General features: G+C 39.6%; 1 protein-coding gene across 1 annotated transcript in view; it reads left to right on the plus strand.

Moving 5' to 3' along the window:
* PARD3B (par-3 family cell polarity regulator beta) overlaps window positions 1–19,285 on the plus strand; it is an 838,084-nt gene that overhangs the window by 666,328 nt on the left and 152,471 nt on the right. Inside the window, exon 20 of the mRNA XM_006759450.2 lies at window positions 13,650–13,952. Within this exon, the coding sequence (XP_006759513.1) occupies window positions 13,650–13,952 (303 nt within the window). The remainder of the gene's footprint in view (window positions 1–13,649; window positions 13,953–19,285) is intronic.

Consider the following 19,285-nt stretch of genomic DNA (forward strand, 5'->3'; position numbering starts at 1 on the left):
TAGTTTTTTCATAATTCTTTTGAACATTTCATTTAGGAGGGGAGGTGGAACAGAGAGAATAAACCATGCCCGCCAGTGCAGGCATAGTCTAGGCCTTCAGCAAATGAGGATGAAATGTATCAAGTAAACTTACAGCTAACATTTCATTACTCCATTGTGACTCTTCAGTATCTCAGGTGTTACAAGGATGAATATTGGAGCCGAGGAGGCTGGTCTTTAAGTGATGCATGTACTAAGTCTTCTAAAAGAAATTCTATTCAGTGAGTTGAGTTAGGACAAGTTCAAGGATTAGTATGTTTTAGAAAAATTTGCAGCCAACAGATTCAAGCCAGAAGCATTTGCTGTTTTGCTCTCAATCAAGCTGAAAATTTAATTAGCTGTAACATCCCCATCCCCTGTGCATTTCACCAATGCAGGTCATATAGCAATTATTAAAAGTAGCTGCTCTGTCTAAGGTTCCAAGTATAAAGGAAAAAGCTGGATGAACTGGGCAATGCTTTGCAGACACCCCTAGGGGTGTGTGCATGTGAAATTGCTACTTCCCCCTCAGCTATGTCAGAAATGGAGGCTTATTATTATTTATTTAAAAATATATATGTTTTTATTGATTTGAGGCAGGGGGGACATTGATCAGCTGCCTCTTGCATATCCCTTACTGGGGATTGAGCCCAAACCCTGGGCATGTGCCCTGCCTGGGAATTGAACCAGCAACTTCTTGGTGCATGGGACGATGCCCAACCAACTGAGCCACACTAGCCAGGGCAGGATTGTTATTATTCTTGCCAACAATCTCTGTCACTTATGTGCCAGAGAGTGAAAACTAGCTTCTAATTATATTAATAGCTTTAGCTGTATTAAGTCATTTAGCCTTCTCCCTGTGAGGTAGGTACTATTATATTTCTCATCTTACAGGTGACAGAGAGGTTCAATAATTTGCCCATGGTCTCAAAATTAGAATGAGACAGAACTCGGTTCCAAACCCAGGCTCTCTGGCCCCTTCTGCCACGCTGCTTCTCCATTTCTCAAACAGCAGAGTGCTGCATACCCTCTACTGTGGCTGGGCTACTGGAAAAAGGCCTTCTTCAGTGGAGCTGTAAGGTGCGGAAGCTGCCTCCTGTGCAGATCTGAAGGCACAAGTCTACATGCAAATCTCCCTCATTAAAACCATAATTAATTTATGGAAAGTGAATTGTTATTATTTCAGGGACGAATGCATGTTGGAATATGCTGATTATTTTAATGAACCAAGGGGCTCTTCTGGGATACTTCCACTGTATATTTGCAAGCAGGTCGCTGTAGATTTTCTAAGAGGGGGGATAAAAAGACTGCTGCTTATTTGGAAGTTTTGCTTTATTGAAAATGCAAAAGAATACGTGCACTCTATAACGAATCTGGGGTGATGATAGGGCAGTATCTGTAGGAAGGCCCTGACATCAGCTCTTTGAAACCCACAGTTCTTCTTCAGGAGGGTCATTTCTTGTGTCACAGATTCAGCTGCAGGACCACATTGGGTAGATGTTGGGCCCACAATAAGGTCCCCAATATAATTGTTATGTTGACATTTAGAGCCATTCATTTAGGTTCCTTCTTCTATGTTCCACGGTAAACATATATTTTTATTTTTAATCTTTTAATGACTCACAGTACAAAAACATCCTGAATTTGGCTTACTTTATATCTTTATCTGCTACAGAGTGTGAGCTTGGTTTCATTACTTATATTTCTACATTGCAAGAAAGACTCACATGACACACCACCCTAGGCTCTGGAAGAAAATAGGTCAGGCCTAAATGCTTTTACTTATCAATTCCATTTCTTTATAATCTGTATTAGTTTTCTATTGCTGCTTAACAAATTATCACAAACTTTGTGGCTTGAACAACACAGATTGCGTATCTTACAGTTCTCAAGCCACTATTCAGAAATCAATTTCATTGCAATCAAGACTAGTTGGAGGCTGGCTGATTCCTTCAGCAAACTCTAGGGAAGAATCCTTGTCCTTGCCTTTATTTGGCTGCCTCAACTCCAGCTCACGGCCTCTTCCTCTGTCTTCAAAGTACATCTCTCCCACTGTGTTTCCAGCCTCACATGGTCTTCTCTCTCAGGCTCTGCTTCCATCATATTTGTCAGTGCCAAGCACTGTGCTAGATATTGGAGCCATATCCATAGTCAGGGAACAGGTCTGTACTCCTGCGAAGCTTACATTCCTGTAAACAGATCCATGGGAGAGATCAAGCCGTGGAGTGACGGAACTATAAGGAGAAGAAAATAGGATGAGATGACAGGGAGAAGGGACTGGGAAGGGTAACTGACATCACAGTGATGTGCCAGCCACAGGAAGCCCTGGAGGCAGAGGGTTGCAGACAGAAAGTGCCGCAAGTGCTAATCAAGCCCAAGGCACTGAAGCCACGTGATGGAAGTTTGATAACTAAGACCCAGTGGCATAAGCCAAAGTCATGGAGGGCTTGTGTCTGAGGACATTGCCTCATGGGTCAGATGTTATCTAAATGTAAAAGACATGGAAGTTTTTAAAATAGAGTAGCAGTTAAACTTTCATTCTTTAGGTGATCATCCAGACTGCTGCCTAAAGAGTGGATTCTCCCTGTAGGGAGATATCTAGCCACACCCTTCCTCCACTTAAAAAAAAAAAAAAGTATGCTTCTTTATTGCTAATAGATGGAACCTGAATATCTAAATCTCAGGTAGTAATGAAGGGAATTAAGGGTGTTTTCCCCACATCTTAAAACTCAGACCAGTACTATACCCTGCTAACCACATAAAAAACGTCTGTCTCTCCCTTATTCCCAACACTTCACAGTCACGTTGGGAATTTATGGTTCCAATAAGAGGCAAACCAAACCTCATTTCAAGTGTTAAGAGATTTCCTATATTAACTCTAAACATAACCTGGAGCAAAGAGCCACCAGGTGGACCAAGGAATAAGGAGCCAGTCAAATACTGGAATGCTGTGGTCAGAACTGAGAATGACAACTCAAAAGAGTATGTCTGACATAATGTCTGTTGGTCATTGTGGAGGGACAAATGAGGATGAATCGACATTGGAATCCCTTGTGTGAAAACCCATAGGCCCTCGTGTCAAATAAAAATTCTCACTGCCATTCTCAAGACCATGTGCATGTAGCATATGTTCCTCAAATAGCCTCCCTCAAGCTACACGCAGGTGGAAACCAGTGGTTGTGGTTGAACGTTGCTCCTTGTCATCCATTGGAGCAAGAATGGGGTGATTCCTCCTAGTTGTCTGCTTACTTAATTGTCCAACAGCTCATTGGCTGAGTCACTGTAGACACAGTGGGCACCTCCTGGATTAGCTTGTTGGACCTCCTGCTGGATGCATGGTGGGGATCATCTGAGGTGGTGGTTGGCTTTTCCTCATGTCCTATTCTTAGCATGTACATGGAGGAGGCCAGGGGTCCTCCTGGCGCCAGTTGATCTTAGATCTGAACCCCTCTTAAGGCGGCCTTGTCACTCCCCTTTTGGAATTAGGAGGGGACTTAGTTTGCAGATGTGATGGGCAAGTCTGTGGTTCTTCCACCTGTCACTCCAATATCCCCTATCCTTGTAATGTAGCCCCGCACAGTTCTGAGTACATAATAAACACTCAGTAAATGTTGTAACCTAAGAAACCAAATTGATTGACAGGGTCAGTTTTTTTGGCATGTGTCTAAACTTTTTAGAATAACCTATATCCGTGGTCGGCAAACTGCAGCTCGCGAGCCACATGCGGCTCTTTGGCCCTTTGAGTGTGGCTCTTCCTAAGCCTTAGGAGTACCCTAATTAAGTTAATAGAACCTAAGAAACCAAATTGATTGACAAGGTCAGTTTTTTTTGGCATGTGTCTAAACTTTTGAGAATAACCTATATCCGTGTTCGGCAAACTGCAGCTCGCGAGCCACATGCGGCTCTTTGGCACCTTGAGTGTGGCTCTTCCTAAGCCTTAGGAGTACCCTAATTAAGTTAATAACAATGTGCCAACCTATATAGTTTAAGTTTAAAAAATTTGGCTCTCAAAAGAAATTTCAGTCATTGTACTGTTGATATTTGGCTCTGTTGACTAATGAGTTTGCTGACCACTGATCTATATGGTTTCTCTAGGACAAAGTCACATCTTGAAAAAGCAAGAATAACAATCCTAACAAGCATTGCAGATAATACAGTGGTTCAGTACAATATTTTTGCTGTTTAAATAGTCTCTTATATAAATAGATTGGGGGGCTGGGGGGTGGGAGACTGCACTTTCTGCTTCTTTTAAAATGCTTGTACAGATGTACCACAGTTTTTAATTTACTCATCTGCTGATGGGCACTTAGGCTGTTTCCAAATCTTAGCTACTGTAAATTGTGCTGCTATGAACATAGAGGTGCATATATCCTTCCTGATTGGTGTTTCTGGTTTCTTGAGATATAGTTCTAGAAGCGGGATTGGGGGCGGGGGGTCAATTGGGGAAAAAGGAGACAAATATAAAACTTTAAACAATAAAAAAAATGCTTTATCGTGTAGGACGTGTGGCTTTTTGGAATAAGAGAATCCCTCACATTGGGCTGGATGGCGATGTTAGGTGTACAGTGTGTGTTTATCCTGTCTCAGATACTTTCATGGTTCCACACCTGGTTTGTCCAGGCCCTGTGGAGGTTGATAGTTCTTCTAGAACTCTTCCTAAAGCCAGAGTTCTTCCCAGGAAGACATCTGGCATTTACGGCTAAGAAAACAAAGGAAGTAGAGCTGCATTTGCTGTGTGGATGTCCACTTTCCCTGTGCATCAGCACATTTTTATGTGAAAAGCTTTTAGAGGCAAAGATCAAAGACACGTCCAGGGGAGCACTGGCAGGTGTGAAATTCCAGGTGACAAATGGAAGGAAAAGAAGAGTTTGAAGGGAAAGGAAAGGAAATGTAGCTAGTTTCCTTTTATTCTCTGGATTCTTCCTGTTTCCTCCCCAGGAAGTTTATGTAGACGTACAGTAACTCAAACAGTCAGCATTCGGGATTTATTCTCATTCTTTTCCATATGATGAAAACCAGTACCATGTCAACAGCCAGCCATTTGTTTTTGTAGATATCACCCCAGGCAGGTCCTAGGATTGAAAAGTGCTGTATTTCAGATCATTTTAATACAGAAAACTTACTTTCACCCTCTGCTTTCCACAGTGGATGCACAAAAATGGGGGGAATTATAGAAAATAAATAAGGCTATTTTTTGCTACATACAAATGTCACAACAATAAGCATAATGAACAAGAATAAAGCACATCAGTAACTTAGGAACTTTATTCAACCCGCAGAGCCGTCTTAAGGGCAGAGTCTCCTGGCTCTTTCTTCAGTATTAGGCCAGCAACCTGGACCTCATGTCTTCACTGGCTAATGAGACCCTTGGTAGGGGCACCGTCGAGGGTGGCTGTGAGGGAGCCATGCATTATCAGAGAAGATAGCGAGCACTCTGTCACTTGTTCCCCTCGCCCCCTCTTTGGGGCTAATTTTCCAGTGAAAATTAAAGGATGTTTACTAAGCACTTCTGAGAAATTTGTCCGCATTATGAGAAAACAAATTACAGGAACTCAGCACATTAGCAATGGAGGAAGTTTAATGGGTCTGGGAAAGGTATGAATTTAGGGAAAATGTAAATTGCAATACTAAGAGAGTCTTCACTGAATGGCAATTCTCTCCAAACGGTAGTATTTAGTAGCAATGGGGAACTACTAGACTCTTGCCCTTTGACATAGTAAGAAATATAGCTAATAGGTGAGGATTGCAAATGACCACCATGATTGTAGAATATGAAATGCACTCAATGTCAAATAGGTGAAAACCGTTTGATGTGGGAAATTCGGTAGGAGCTGGACCAGGTGGGATATGGAAATCTTTTCTTGGCCACCCCCCACCCCCCTACACAAAGAACTGGCGAGCCGCTCAGGGATCTCCAGGGTCAGAATGTCCCCAGACCACACCCGACCTCATAGGCTTCCCAGACTCGACTGCCTTAACCTGCTTCAATCAGCAGCATCATCACCCTTGCCCTATGCCATTTGGCAAACCATGGGCACATATGCACGTACAATATTCCCAGTCAAGCACACTATCCACAAGGCACAGCATTATTTGCTTATGCAAATCATGAAATGCTAGATGTGTGTCTGTGTGCAAAAAGAAAAGCATGAAGAAAAGGTCTACTTAAAAGATTCAATTAATGGCATTAAAGAGTTTGCGTGTCAGTACTGTAGAATGTAAGTTTTACTTTCCAGAAAATGTATTTATTACAGGGTAAGTGATAGATTATCCCATCAATGTAGTTCCCTTAACCACATCAGGTCTAGAGTAGGATAAGAAAAAATGCACAGGAAAAAAATATCATTTAGAAAATATTATAGATACCAAGGCAAGAATGAGTAAGTAGTGAAAAATATGAATGCACTTAAAATAGTCTTGTTGACAAATTGAAACATTGATCACAAATATTGCATGTGACTCGATAATAATAATAATAATAATAAACATAATAAAGCAGCCATAATTTTTCTTGACCAGGTATATTGCAGCTTAAAGTGGCTTTTCATAAGAAAAAGCTGAAGAAACTGGGTCTGGTTGCTGGAACAAAGGATAATTGTAGTGACCTAATTGCAGCTTCTATTATAAAAGCAGAAATGATAGCAGGACAAATTATCTCCACCGTCAAAAAAGGAAGCTGTATAGCAGGTAGTTCGTAATGTCTTTTAATGATACTACCTCTTTTACCCCCTAGCTCTCCCCTGAAAAGCCTTTCTGACCCCAACTACTGTCACCACTGCAGGTAGCAAATCATCTCTTCTACTATCTATTCATCTGTGTCTCTGCTGTTTGGGCTCACAGAGTAGCAACAAAGAGGATTCCAGTGGCTACATTTTCGTAGCCCTGGTCAAGTCAATCCGAACTACACTTCTGACACCTTCTGAGTGAGACAAATCAATCAAAGAAATAGTATGCAAAACTAGCAACATTTTAGAAAGTTTTTGAGGATAAAGTATGAAATGCAAATCAATCATTTTAAGTGGACTTATAAAAGGCAAATGACAAACAGAAAAAAATATATGCAATTTATTTCACAGATAAAGTGCTAATATTGCTGCTACACAAAGGTCTTTGAAAAATCGAGGGGGGAAAATGACAATCTGATAGAAAAATCAGCAAAAGATAGGGATACCTCACAGAAGAGGAAATGAAAATGGCCCTTAAACATATGAAAAGATACTCAGCATCACATAATAAGAGACAGGCTAATTAAAACTTCACTGAAATATTACTTCTCACTTATGTTTATCAAACATCTCAAAGTTCGACAATATATTCTGTTGGTGAGACTGCAGAGAAATAGGCATCCTTCTGCATTGCAGGTGGTAATGCAAAATAGATCAGTTATGGAAGGAAATTTGTCATAATCTAGGCATATTATATGTGACTTCTCTTTGACCCAGCAATCCTACTTCTGTGAATTCATCTGAAAACCACACGGCAAAAATATGGACTGACTTTTGCATAAGATTTGTCATTACAGCATTATTTGTAATTGGAAATACCCAAATGTCCAAGAACTTGGGACTCATTGGAACAAAAGCTTGTTCACACAGTAGACGACTATGAAACTTCTTTTTTAAATGAGAAAGATCTCTTTTCACTAACATGCAGTTTTTTCTGGATACTGGTATATGGAAAGCAAAGTATAGGGGGGAAATATGGACCTACTTTTGGGGACCAATGTTCAACCCACTGCAGTACTCTTCTCCCAAAATTGCTGAACCTGAATGTAACTGAGCCTGTAGCTGCCTAATACAGTAGCCGCTGGTCCTATGTAGCTATTTAGATTTAAATTAATTAAGTTTTAAAATGTGTACCTTAGTCACACTGGCCACATGTCAAGTATGAGACAGGCCACATACAGATTTCCCTCATCACCTGTTGGGCAGTGCTGCTCTATAACTGCCTTTCATAAACAGGAAGTGTGTGTGTGGGGGGGGGGGCGGAATGGAGAAATAAATTAAATCACATCATGAAGAAGCATGTGGGACCACTTATAGGAAAATGCCTGATCTCTACAACAATTCAATGGCATGGAAAATTAAAAAAAAAAAAAAACGAAAAGGAAAAAGAGTATGGTTCTGTATAGGAAATGAGGCTGAAAAGACATAAGCAAATTTAATGTGTGATTAGCTTTTGAAGCCAAATCCAAATAAATCCACTGGAAAGAGACGTTTTTAGGCACCTGGGGACATTTGTTTATAAACTAGGTATTAGCTGACATTAAAAACATTGTTCTTTTTTTATATAATATATTTTTACGGATTTCAGAGAGGAAAGAAGAGGGAGGGAGAGAGAGATGGAAACATCAGTGATGAGAGAGAATCATTGATCATCGGCTGCCTCCTGCACACCCCCTACTGGGGATCGAGCCCACAACCCTGGCATGTGCCCTTGACCTGAATCAAACCCAGGATCCTTCAGTCCACAGGCTGAAGCTCTGTCCACTGAGCCAAACCAGCTAGGGCCATTGTTCATTTTTAAGTGAGATGATGGCATTGTTGTCATATAATAAAGTGTGGCTGCCGAAACTGGTTTCGCTCAGTGGATAGAGCGTCGGCCTGCGGACTGCGGGGGCCCGGGTTTGATTCCGGTCAAGGGCATGTACCTGGGTTGCGGGCACATCCCCAGTAGGAGATGTGCAGGAGGCAGCTGATCAATGTTTCTCTCTCATCGATGTTTCTAACTATCTCTCTCCCTTCCTCTCTGTAAAAAATCAATAAAATATATATTTTTTAAAAAATGTGGTGTGTTTTTTTTACATACCTCTCTGAGAGTAAAAGCCAAAATCTTTACCCTGGACTTCAAGGCCCCATAGGATCTAGGCCCCCATTCCCACTCTGGCCATCAAACTCCTCGCTCTCTCGCTCTGGCCTCTGCTTTTCTTGGCACTTGCCAGCCTCAGGACTGTTACCCCTGTTACCCGCTCTGCCTGAAGTACTCTCCCCCAGCTAGCTACACAGTTCCATCCTTTTATTCTTTAAGGCTTTAATTCAATATTCTCAGCGGTGCCTTTTCCTATCACATATTTAAAAGTATAACCCTCCCACTCCACCTACAACCATCCCAATACCTTCCCCTGTTTTATTCTCCTCTATAACGGTTACTACCATCTAACATCATTTTTTTTTTGTACTTAGTTACTTTGTTGTCCATTTCTGCCTCCCCTCACTAGAATTTAAATTCTATAAGGGCAAGGATTTGTATGCACTGTTGAATCTTTAGTATCAAGAACAAAACTAAAACATGTAGATGCTCAATAAATATTTGTTGAACGATAAATGCAGAATCTTGTAATTGACTTAAACAAGTTACCCAGTACTTAGAAGATGTGTTTATGGATTAATAAGAATGATATGTATTTATCAAAATCAATATCTGGCTTGTAAATTAGTACTTGGAAAGTGTTTAAATTGCCTGGAAAAAAAAAAGGGGGGCTGTGTTTCCTTAAGCAATTTAAATTATTTCCCAGCAATCACACTCATTCTGTTAATTTATGATAATTATTTTTAGGTGATAGATTTTAAAGGAGGATTATATATAAGTACATTTATAATAAATTATTCCAAGTATTTTAGATTTTATCACATGGATGTAAGGGTATATACAGAGTGGGGACAAAAGTAGGCTAAGTTTGTTAATGCAAAAATAATACAATAATTAATAAATAATAATATAAGCATAAACTGTTTCACAACTATAAACATACCTTTGCCCCACCCTTATACGTAGCATAATTGGCATTTTTAAATTTAATTTTCATTTTTTCTTTTGAGTTGTTTAACTGAAGTATAGTTTACATACAGTGAAATGTTCAGGTCTTAACTAAGGAGAAGACTATCCCTGTTCTATTTTGATGAATGTATATCAAGGTGGAGAATTTTCCTTTCACGCGAGAATGTCCCCTCGTGCCCTTTCTCTCTGAGTGGAGCCCTGCCATGAAGCACCTGATTTGATCTCAGTCCCCATGCGCTTGTTTTTGCCTGACCTGGAGTTTCTTATCATTGGAAGCACGTAGCAAGTTCTTTTGTTACGCCCAGCTTCTTTCGCTAAGCATCAGAATTTTGAGATTCCTCCTTATGGTTGAGTATTTCAGGAGTTTATTTTGTGTCATTGATCATTTATAGGCTGTTATATGAACATTCCATTGCTTGCTTATCCATTCTCCTAAGGATGGACATCTCAATGATTTCCATTTCTTGTTATGATCAATAAAGCTGCTACCCAATGTTCTTCAGCAATTTGTGTGGGCATATGTAGCTATTTCTCTTGTAGGAGTACCTGGGAGGTTAATTGTCTGTCTCGACTTCAGTGCCGGTGTAGTGTGATAAGAAACTCCCAGACGTTTCTCCAAAGGGACTATGCCATCACAGTGCATGAAAGCTCGGGATGGTCCACAGCCTCTCCAGCACTCGATGTTATCCTTCTCTTTCATTTTAGTAAGAGTATCTCACGGTGGTTTTAATTGGCATTTCCCTGATGACTTACTGTACAATGTTAAACACACTGCCTTTGCTTATTGGGCACGTCTAGATCTTCCTTGGTGTTGTATCCGTTTAAGTCTTTTGCCCAGTTTTAATTGGGTCATTTTGCAAATATTTTCTCTCATTTGCCTGTCCTTTTCTTTTTATTCTATTTCTTTTCTTAAAATTTTTATTGAGTTTATTGGGGTGACAGTGGTTAATAAAATTATATAGGTTTCAAGTGTACAGTTGTATAATACATCATCTGTATATTGTATTGTGTGTTCACCACTTAAAGTCATCACCTGTTTCCATCACCATTTATTCCCCCTCTACCTTCTCCTGCCTCCCCTACCCACTTCCCTCTGGTAATCACCATATTATTATCTGTGTCTGTGAGATTTTTTTTTTTTTTTGCTTAATCTCGACACCTCTTCCAACCAGCACTTGAATGTGGTGTGTGAAGTCAAGAAACTGAGTTTTAATTTTACTTAATGGTAATTTGTTCTCATTTAAATTTATATAGCATCATAGGGTTAATGATCACCATACTGGACAATGCAGATGTAGGCAATATAAAACCTAAACACTAGATTGCAACTAAAGAAATTGAATCAGAAGAGGATATCCAAGAGGTGTAATGAAAAAAAGAAACAATGTTTTTATAGGGGAAAAGGAGATTTAAATAATTTAAAGGCAGAGTACTGGGGAGAATGGGGAAACTGGTGGTACCACCCAATAAAAAGGCTATATTATCCAGGACTATTTTGAAAAATTGATATTTTTACAGCTTGAGTTCCCAGTGATAAGAAGACCTCCAAGGGGAAATGACTATAAACAATTAGAATTCTTACACTGAATTGGAGCAGGCGGTCCATACTCCCCTTTGCAAACATTGCCTTTTCCTCTGCCTCCTGGATAGACCCTCATATCTGGCATAATAATGATGGTTCAGAGAAATTTCTGTTTCACGTACTGAGGGATTAACATGAAATTAGTTACTGCGACACTTGGTGGTACCGAGAGGATCAAGGAGAAATTTTGTTTTGTTTTAGAAAGGAAAAATACAAGATAAAATATTGCTTGAGTAATTTTCACCCAAGAATCTCTGCACACTCATATTAATGAGCAAGCCTCAAAGAAAGAGCAGTGATAAAATAAGGAACACAGATACTAGTGTTCTATTCCTGTGATATCCAAAAATCAAGCTTGGTGTTTTCCTCTTTCATTAACGCACAAGTGTAGCCCCGCGTGGCAGCCATGAGATGTTCATCTTTCTGCTGAATGACTCCTCTTGAAGGCATCCCACTTAGGAGGGATGGTAACCACACAGAACCCCGCCCCCTAGTTTTATTGATGTCCTGCACTCTATTTGCAAGGAAATCCATCCCTATCATCCCAGGGCAGCAAGCATTCTCTGATAATCCAGTTGGCACTGTCCCTGGGAAGATTGTTTTGTTGCAGCTTATCTCCTTTATCAAAAAATTATTCAAAACAAACATCCATGAATCTAGGGCTAACATGCATTGAAAGAGGATAGGCAGGGCCGCTTAACAGGTACCCTGCTGAGTAATCTCCCTTTTATCTTCATTCAAAATCCCTTGGAGATTCTAACTCCCCTTTGCAAAAATATGAATTCTCCTAATTATTTATATGCAGTGTATGGTACACGATTTGACCTAGTCCAAAGAGAGATGCAGTAAAGTATTCTGACATTTATTTTCATCTGTTGTGACTTGAGGATAGATGCTGGTTTTTTATCCTGTCCCTTCTTCATATTTTTTCTCCTTTCCTCCTCTCTACTAGGAAAAAAAAAAAGCCATTCTGCCTAAAGAAAAAATACCTTGAAAGATCATGGCTTTTAAAGATTTTTACAAAGAGTTTGATGTTCAGTAAAATAAAGCTAGCCGTAATGTGCAAAAACAGCTGTTTTTATTTGAAGAGAATATATTGAGAGAGTTCAGTTTTTGTTTTCCCTCATCTAAGCCTTCAATATATATCTCCAGGCAAATATAGATCTTTTGCTTCTAGCCCACAGCCCTCTCGTGTTCTCTGAGCCCGGGACTCCGGATTTGTCACCATCCTTTCTTGAGAGTCTCTTTCATCACCTTACTTCTCTCGCCCTGTACACAATACACCTTGCTGGCCCAGTGATGTGTAAGGTTACGTTATCTCCTCATTAGCGCCGAAAGCCTCCTGACACCATCAGATCACCATTGTCCTATAAGATACACAGTGACCTTTTCATTTTAACACCTAACTGGGAATTTAGGAGAGCTGATCTAACACTTTCCAGATTAAATGTCAAATGCTCAAAATTCTGATGGATTTGGAATCCACCTAAGTATACTGTTCTGCTCCCATTCCCAGTAGTCTACGCAGTACACTGATCAGCAGTAATATCATTTAAGGTTTTAGCACTGTGGAGTTGTGCCAGTAGTAGTGTTTAATTCATTTATATGTGCCAATTCATCTCTGTCAGGAGTCTATTAATTTCTTCACTATTTTACTCTATCCCTAGTTCCTATGTAATGAGACACAGTGATCCCCATTTATGTAACCAAAGAAACTTAAGAGTCTCTGATAAATTACATCTGATCCCACTGCTCTCAGTAACCAGAAAGCCTCTTTATTTATTTTTCATATTCAAATCAATTTTTACAAGCTCTTTTCTTTAGAAGAATACTCTAGAATGCCAAATAGTGACATCATAGACAAAGTATGAGATTCTGATGGACTCTTTAACATGCATCCCTGTTCCAAGGCCAGCTTCCATAGTATCACATCAAAGATATACTGTTCCCATGAGCACATCCCACTTATAGGAAAGGCATGTTAATGAAAATTAGCCTGACTCTGTAATCATCGCAGACATCAGTGGGCAAGATGTCAAAGTACCTACAGCATTGCTATAATAGCAAAGACTCCTTAACAAATAAAGGCCATAGATATAAAATTAATCCCATGGACTATGCTATTTGCATTTCTCTATGGTATGGTCTTGAGTATACAGGTAAGTGACAGCTAAGTGACCGACTAGGAGGAACTAACAGAGTCAGAAGAGTATATCATTGTACTAGCATATAAACTCACAGATGTCTCTGTTACCTGTTCTACATTTTTCAGGATTGGAGCAAAACATCAGGAGCTAAGGGAAAAGCAGGCAAGAGGTCTTGTTGATTATGCTACTGGTACAATTGGATCACTGCATGATATGGACGATGATGAAATGGATCCCAATTATGCCAGGGTGAACCACTTCCGGGAACCATGTGCATCGGCAAATGTCTATAGGTCTCCGTCTCCCCCTCGGGCTGGACCACTGGTTTATCCTCGCGATGGCCGTCCACTCTCTCCAGAGAGAGACCATTTAGAGGGTCTCTATGCCAAGGTCAACAAGCCATACCATCCACCGGTGCCAGTTGACAGGTAATGTAATTTATTGAAAGATGAATGTAGTTTTAACTTAATAAGTTTGAAATTATCTCTACTTCTGAAGCATATAAAAACACATCCTTCAATTTATTAAAACAGAAATGACACAGTACCCTTGACAAGTGCTATGCTTTGAGCTACCTGTAAGGTATGGGCTCTCAAAAATAAAACAATAGCCCATTATAAGATGACACGAATGAGTAGTAGAAGTTGAGTTCATGGTACAACAGGGATCGATTTTTGAAGGAATATGGTGAACACTTTCAGCTAAAAACCCTACTGTGAAAGTCTTATAGAAAAGAGATGAGGAGTCTTAGGTGAGAATGATGACTTATAAGAAGGCATAACTGAGGTGGAATCATAGATCACTGCAGAGGTGCAGAGGGTTTTGAAAAGTAAGATTGAGATTTTATACTCATGTGATTCTGTACAGATATTCATGGCTGATCAACAGTAGGAAAGGAGAACATCTTGGCAATAGGAGTTTGATGAAATAGAAAAAGATAAGAGGTGACAAGGCCAAGGATCTTTAGGTATAGCAGCTAAGGCAAGAGATAATAGGACCATCCGTCACACAATTGAAGTAGGTAGGAAACAAGATGATTCCAGCTCCACCTCCTGCCAAAAGCAAAATGCTTCATCTCTTGAAAGGCTGATATAAGAGCGTGTTAGTCAATATACATTGTTAGGTGACCCTTAGAATTACACAGGCGGGGAATGAGTTGACTGACCTTGGTTTAATCTGGCTGCAGCTTGAAGTCTGGAGGGAGGAGGTGAAGCGGGGAGGGTGGCAGACACAAAGAGCTCTCATTGTAGATGGAGAAAAAGAAAAAGACTTGTTTTCCAGGTTCCTTTTGGTCCTGACAGCCCCCCAGTCCCTATTAGTAACCAGCTTTTGTGTGGGAGCATGATCTATTGCGTATGTTTACCGTTTACATTTCCCCAGCTGGGTGATATTATGCACTTTCAATTAGGTTGGGGAAAGGTAGGGAAATCATGGCATTTTTATGCAGACTGTAAAGTGTAGCTTCACAAGACTGATTACCTTTCAGAGCCTTTCCAATAACCAAGTGGGAAGGAAGGAGCAATTTTTAATCCTTACTGTCAAGCTTCCAGGTTGATAGTATTAAAGAAAGATGGTCAAGTTTTTCTTTGGGATAAAATGAAAATATAAATTTCTATGACTGTGTGAGACCGCCATAATAACTAAACTGTTCATTCAAACAACTGATTAAAAGTTGGTCTTTTTCTCCCAAGTCTTTATTTTGGGTTTCATTTTTGTCATATAAATAACAATACCAAGCATGAGTCTTTTCTGGCCCAGACCATAGTAAACCTTACTTTCTCCAGATAGGTCTTCATAGTGATCCCCTTTCCAGCACAGAGCTCTTTTTAGGAACTTTAAAAGCCAGTATTCCTTAACCCTAATTCCAAGAAAATATATGTGAAGCATTCTGTTGAAAAATAATTGTTTACTTGTCAAAAGCTATGGAGAATTCTGGATTAAGTAATATTGAACAAGTTTCCTTACGGTGGTCTTTTTATCCCTAATATACTCATGTGTAATGTAAGTCTCTAAGAGGAGCACAAAACACTCAGCACTTATCACTCCCCAAATTGTCACCTAATGCTTATTTCCCCCCAGATCTTGAGGTTATTCATTGGGACCCTAGGAGACACTATCCTGAAGCTAATTTGCACCCAGGTAGATTTGACCAGGAAAACAATTTCTTAAGATAATCATAACTGGAGACACAATAGAATGGTGTTAGAAAAAATATGCAGTTTACTGCCCAGCCCAGACATGTGTACAAGCAATAGTCTTTCCTTTGACTCTGACCTCTTTGTATTAACAATTTGTACACCATACTAGTAAGCATCTATAGACGCAAGCGACAGACCTTTTTTAATTAAATTCAAAATATTGTGGCAGTTAACTGATTAATCAATGATCTAAAGTTCTTTCAGTGGAGTTTCAGACAGGTGCCATATTTTTGGATAAGAGATCAAAGTGTGATTCTTCATACTCTGAATCACTTTATTCTGTCCTTATCTTTAATTATATGTAATGATTGATCTACTCCTTGTTCTGTAAGTTTTAAAGCAAGCAGTTTTTGTGTTGGCACATAATAAGCATTCATAATGTTAGCTATTATCATTATCATTGTTCTTATTACTGTCCTTTATCAATGACATTATGAACTTTAGTGATATATATGCCAGGGACCAGGTGAGTCTAAGAAGATAGTTGCTGTGGGACCCTCCCTAACAGTGTCCATAATTGAGAACTATGAGTTCTAAACCTACTATATGTACAACTAAAAGCACATCATTCATTTTTCATCTGTTCAATCTTTCACTCTTTCAATAAATATTTGATTGGTACCTACTGTATTCTAGCTACTTTAGTAAACTCTAGGGAAGATACAAAGATAACTAAGATAAGGTTCCAGTCCAGAGGAGGTTATACTCCAATTTTTTTGCATGTGTTTGTGCCACTATATGAAACAAACCTCTATTGTCCATATATCTTTATATCAGAGGAATATATCATATGAATATGTCTCACAGTGGCTTCTTTATAGAGGCAACATCTGCCTCTTATCTCTGCTTCTCAAGGGTTGGCCCTGAACTTTCTGCTCTTCTAAGAAAAGCTTGGCTTATAAAGAATTCATCTGTAAATGATGGTAGTTAAAAAAAATCCTTATCACTATAAAAGAATCATAGGCCTGGATTCTCACAGTGCTAATCCTTCCAGGATGTGAACATAGCATGGGCTAAGTCCTGTCCCAAAAGCCTGACAACTGCTTAGGGTTTACAATATGTTAGTCTCCATGGCAGCAGCAGCAGCTCAAGGGCTTCCACAGTGTATGAACCTTAAAGCTTTATGTTTGAATGAGTTCAGATTAGTTCCACAAAGGGGAATCGAAGTGGTGGCACTTGATGTGGTTGCAATTCGTTCACATGATTATTTAGCATCTTGGTTGATCACACAGTGTATAAGTTAAAATGTTTTGGGGTGTTAATTCCCCAAAATATGTGTATTTGATTCTGAATGATATTCGAGGTATCATATGTATTATAAAACATACTAGAGGCCCGGTGCACAAAATTCGTACACTTGGGACGGGGGGGCTCCCTCAGCCCGGCCTGCACCCTCTTGCAGTCCGGGAGCCCTTGGGGGATCCTTAGTGCTGCTGTGGAGGCGGGAGGCTCCCACCGCTGCCACTGCACTCTCCAGCTGTAAGCCTGGCTTCTGGCTGAGCAATGCTCCCCCTGTGGGAGCACACTGACCACCAAGGGGCAGCTCCTGTGTTGAGTGTCCGCCCCCTGGTGATCAGTGCACGTCAGAGCAACTGGTCGTTCCTCTGATCATCCTGCCGTTCAGTCAGTTTGCATATTAGCCTTTTATTATATAGGATAGAAAATATAAGAATTAACAAAAGAATGAAAAGATTTTAAATTAATAAGTAATAACTCTACTATTTTCTTCCTCCCTTCACCTGGGATGCGCACAGCCCATTTTGGAGACCACTGGTCTCAACTCCAGGACCCTGGGAGCAGGGACCTTGCCTGCTTTTGCTCACCATTATCTCCTTACAGAACAATCTATATTCAATAAATAATTAATTAATGCTTTGACAGAATCTTAGAGTTGAATGGGACCTTAGATGGTCAGGTCTCATGTCCCATCCAGCAGAGGCATCTTCTCCACAAAATCCCTCACAGGATGTCACTTGCCCCATACATTCCAGTGACAAGAATTCATGAGGCATCCTTTTCCTCTTTCAAATCACTCTAATTGACATACACATGCCCACTTGTCTCCACCCAAAAGCTGCTTCTATGTAACATTTACCAGAGGTCCTAGATTGATCTACCTGGGCACAGGGTGTGAGCCTCACTAGTAGCTCTTCAGATACCTGAATTGACTGCGTGACCTCTTCATTAACAAACATTTATTCAGCTCCAAACACGCGCCAGGCTCCGTGCTCAGAGCTGGCCTTACAAGGAAGAAAAAGAAAACATGTACATAACCTTGAGAAATATAATAACTTATTCAGGATAAATTCTTCTATTTGTCTTAGTCACATATTATAATCGAGCCTGTAGCACTCTTGGTAACCACATTCTGAAAACACTCAACACTACTAAGTTTATGGAATTTGTGATTGTCGTCTATTGAGCATGGCATGGAGAGATGTACACCATATCTCAGGTATGGTCAGGGGAAAAAAGGCACAGCAATCAACAGGACTCTTGCCTCTTTTGGCCTTAATCCTTTAAATTTATTAAAATGGACAACTTTTATATCAGTTGCCTTAACTTTCATATATTTTGTTTTCACTTGAGTTGTTATCAAGCCAGATTCCTCAATATATTATGAAAAATCCAATCATTTGTACAATGATTTTTTAAACACTCAACACTACTAAGTTTATGGAATTTGTGATTGTCGTCTATTGAGCATGGCATGGAGAGATGTACACCATATCTCAGGTATGGTCAGGGGAAAAAAGGCACAGCAATCAACAGGACTCTTGCCTCTTTTGGCCTTAATCCTTTAAACTTATTAAAATGCACTCAACTTTTATATCAGTTGCCTTAACTTTGATATATTTTATTTTCACTTGAGTTGTTATCAAACCAGATTCCTCAATATATTGTGAAAAATCCAATCATTTGTACAATGATTTTTTTAGATGTAAGATATTCTCTTTATTTAAGTTAAATATTTGCTTATTGGATTTGGCCCATTGTTGTAGCCAATAAAATACTTTAAAGTATTTATTTTTGTCCTCCAATATATTAGCCATCCTTCATAACTTTATGCCATCCGTATATTTAATCATTGTGCACTCATCCATGTCATTAAAAGATCGTTTGCTCAAAGTCAAGTATAATCCCCGTAACTCATCATTCAAGATCTCCATTAATCAACACTGTTGTATGCTTACTAAATACTTATTGACTGATAGCAGCAGCTGTTAAACTAAAGTGGCAAATGGCACACAGCTCCTCGGTACTACCGTTAAGCAGCCTTGAATTCCCAGAAGATATTCACCAATGTTTGTAGGAAGCTTTTATCGAGCATCTGCTATATTTCTTAGGCCATACAAAGAAGTTTAGAAACTATCTTTACCCTCAGGGAACTTAGTCTAAGAGCTGAAACTGTCTCATATAAAAATAATCACAGTATAATGTGTTCTATTAGAATAGAGATGTATACAGAATATATTGTAAAAATCATGAAATTGCATATACATTCAATTTGGGGAAGACCTGAGGTTTGGGCTTTTTAGAATCTTAGTTCAAATGTATTAATA

The sequence above is a fragment of the Myotis davidii genome, unplaced genomic scaffold (genome assembly GCF_000327345.1).
Source record: "Myotis davidii unplaced genomic scaffold, ASM32734v1 scaffold394, whole genome shotgun sequence".
Taxonomy (NCBI): Eukaryota; Metazoa; Chordata; class Mammalia; order Chiroptera; family Vespertilionidae; genus Myotis; species Myotis davidii.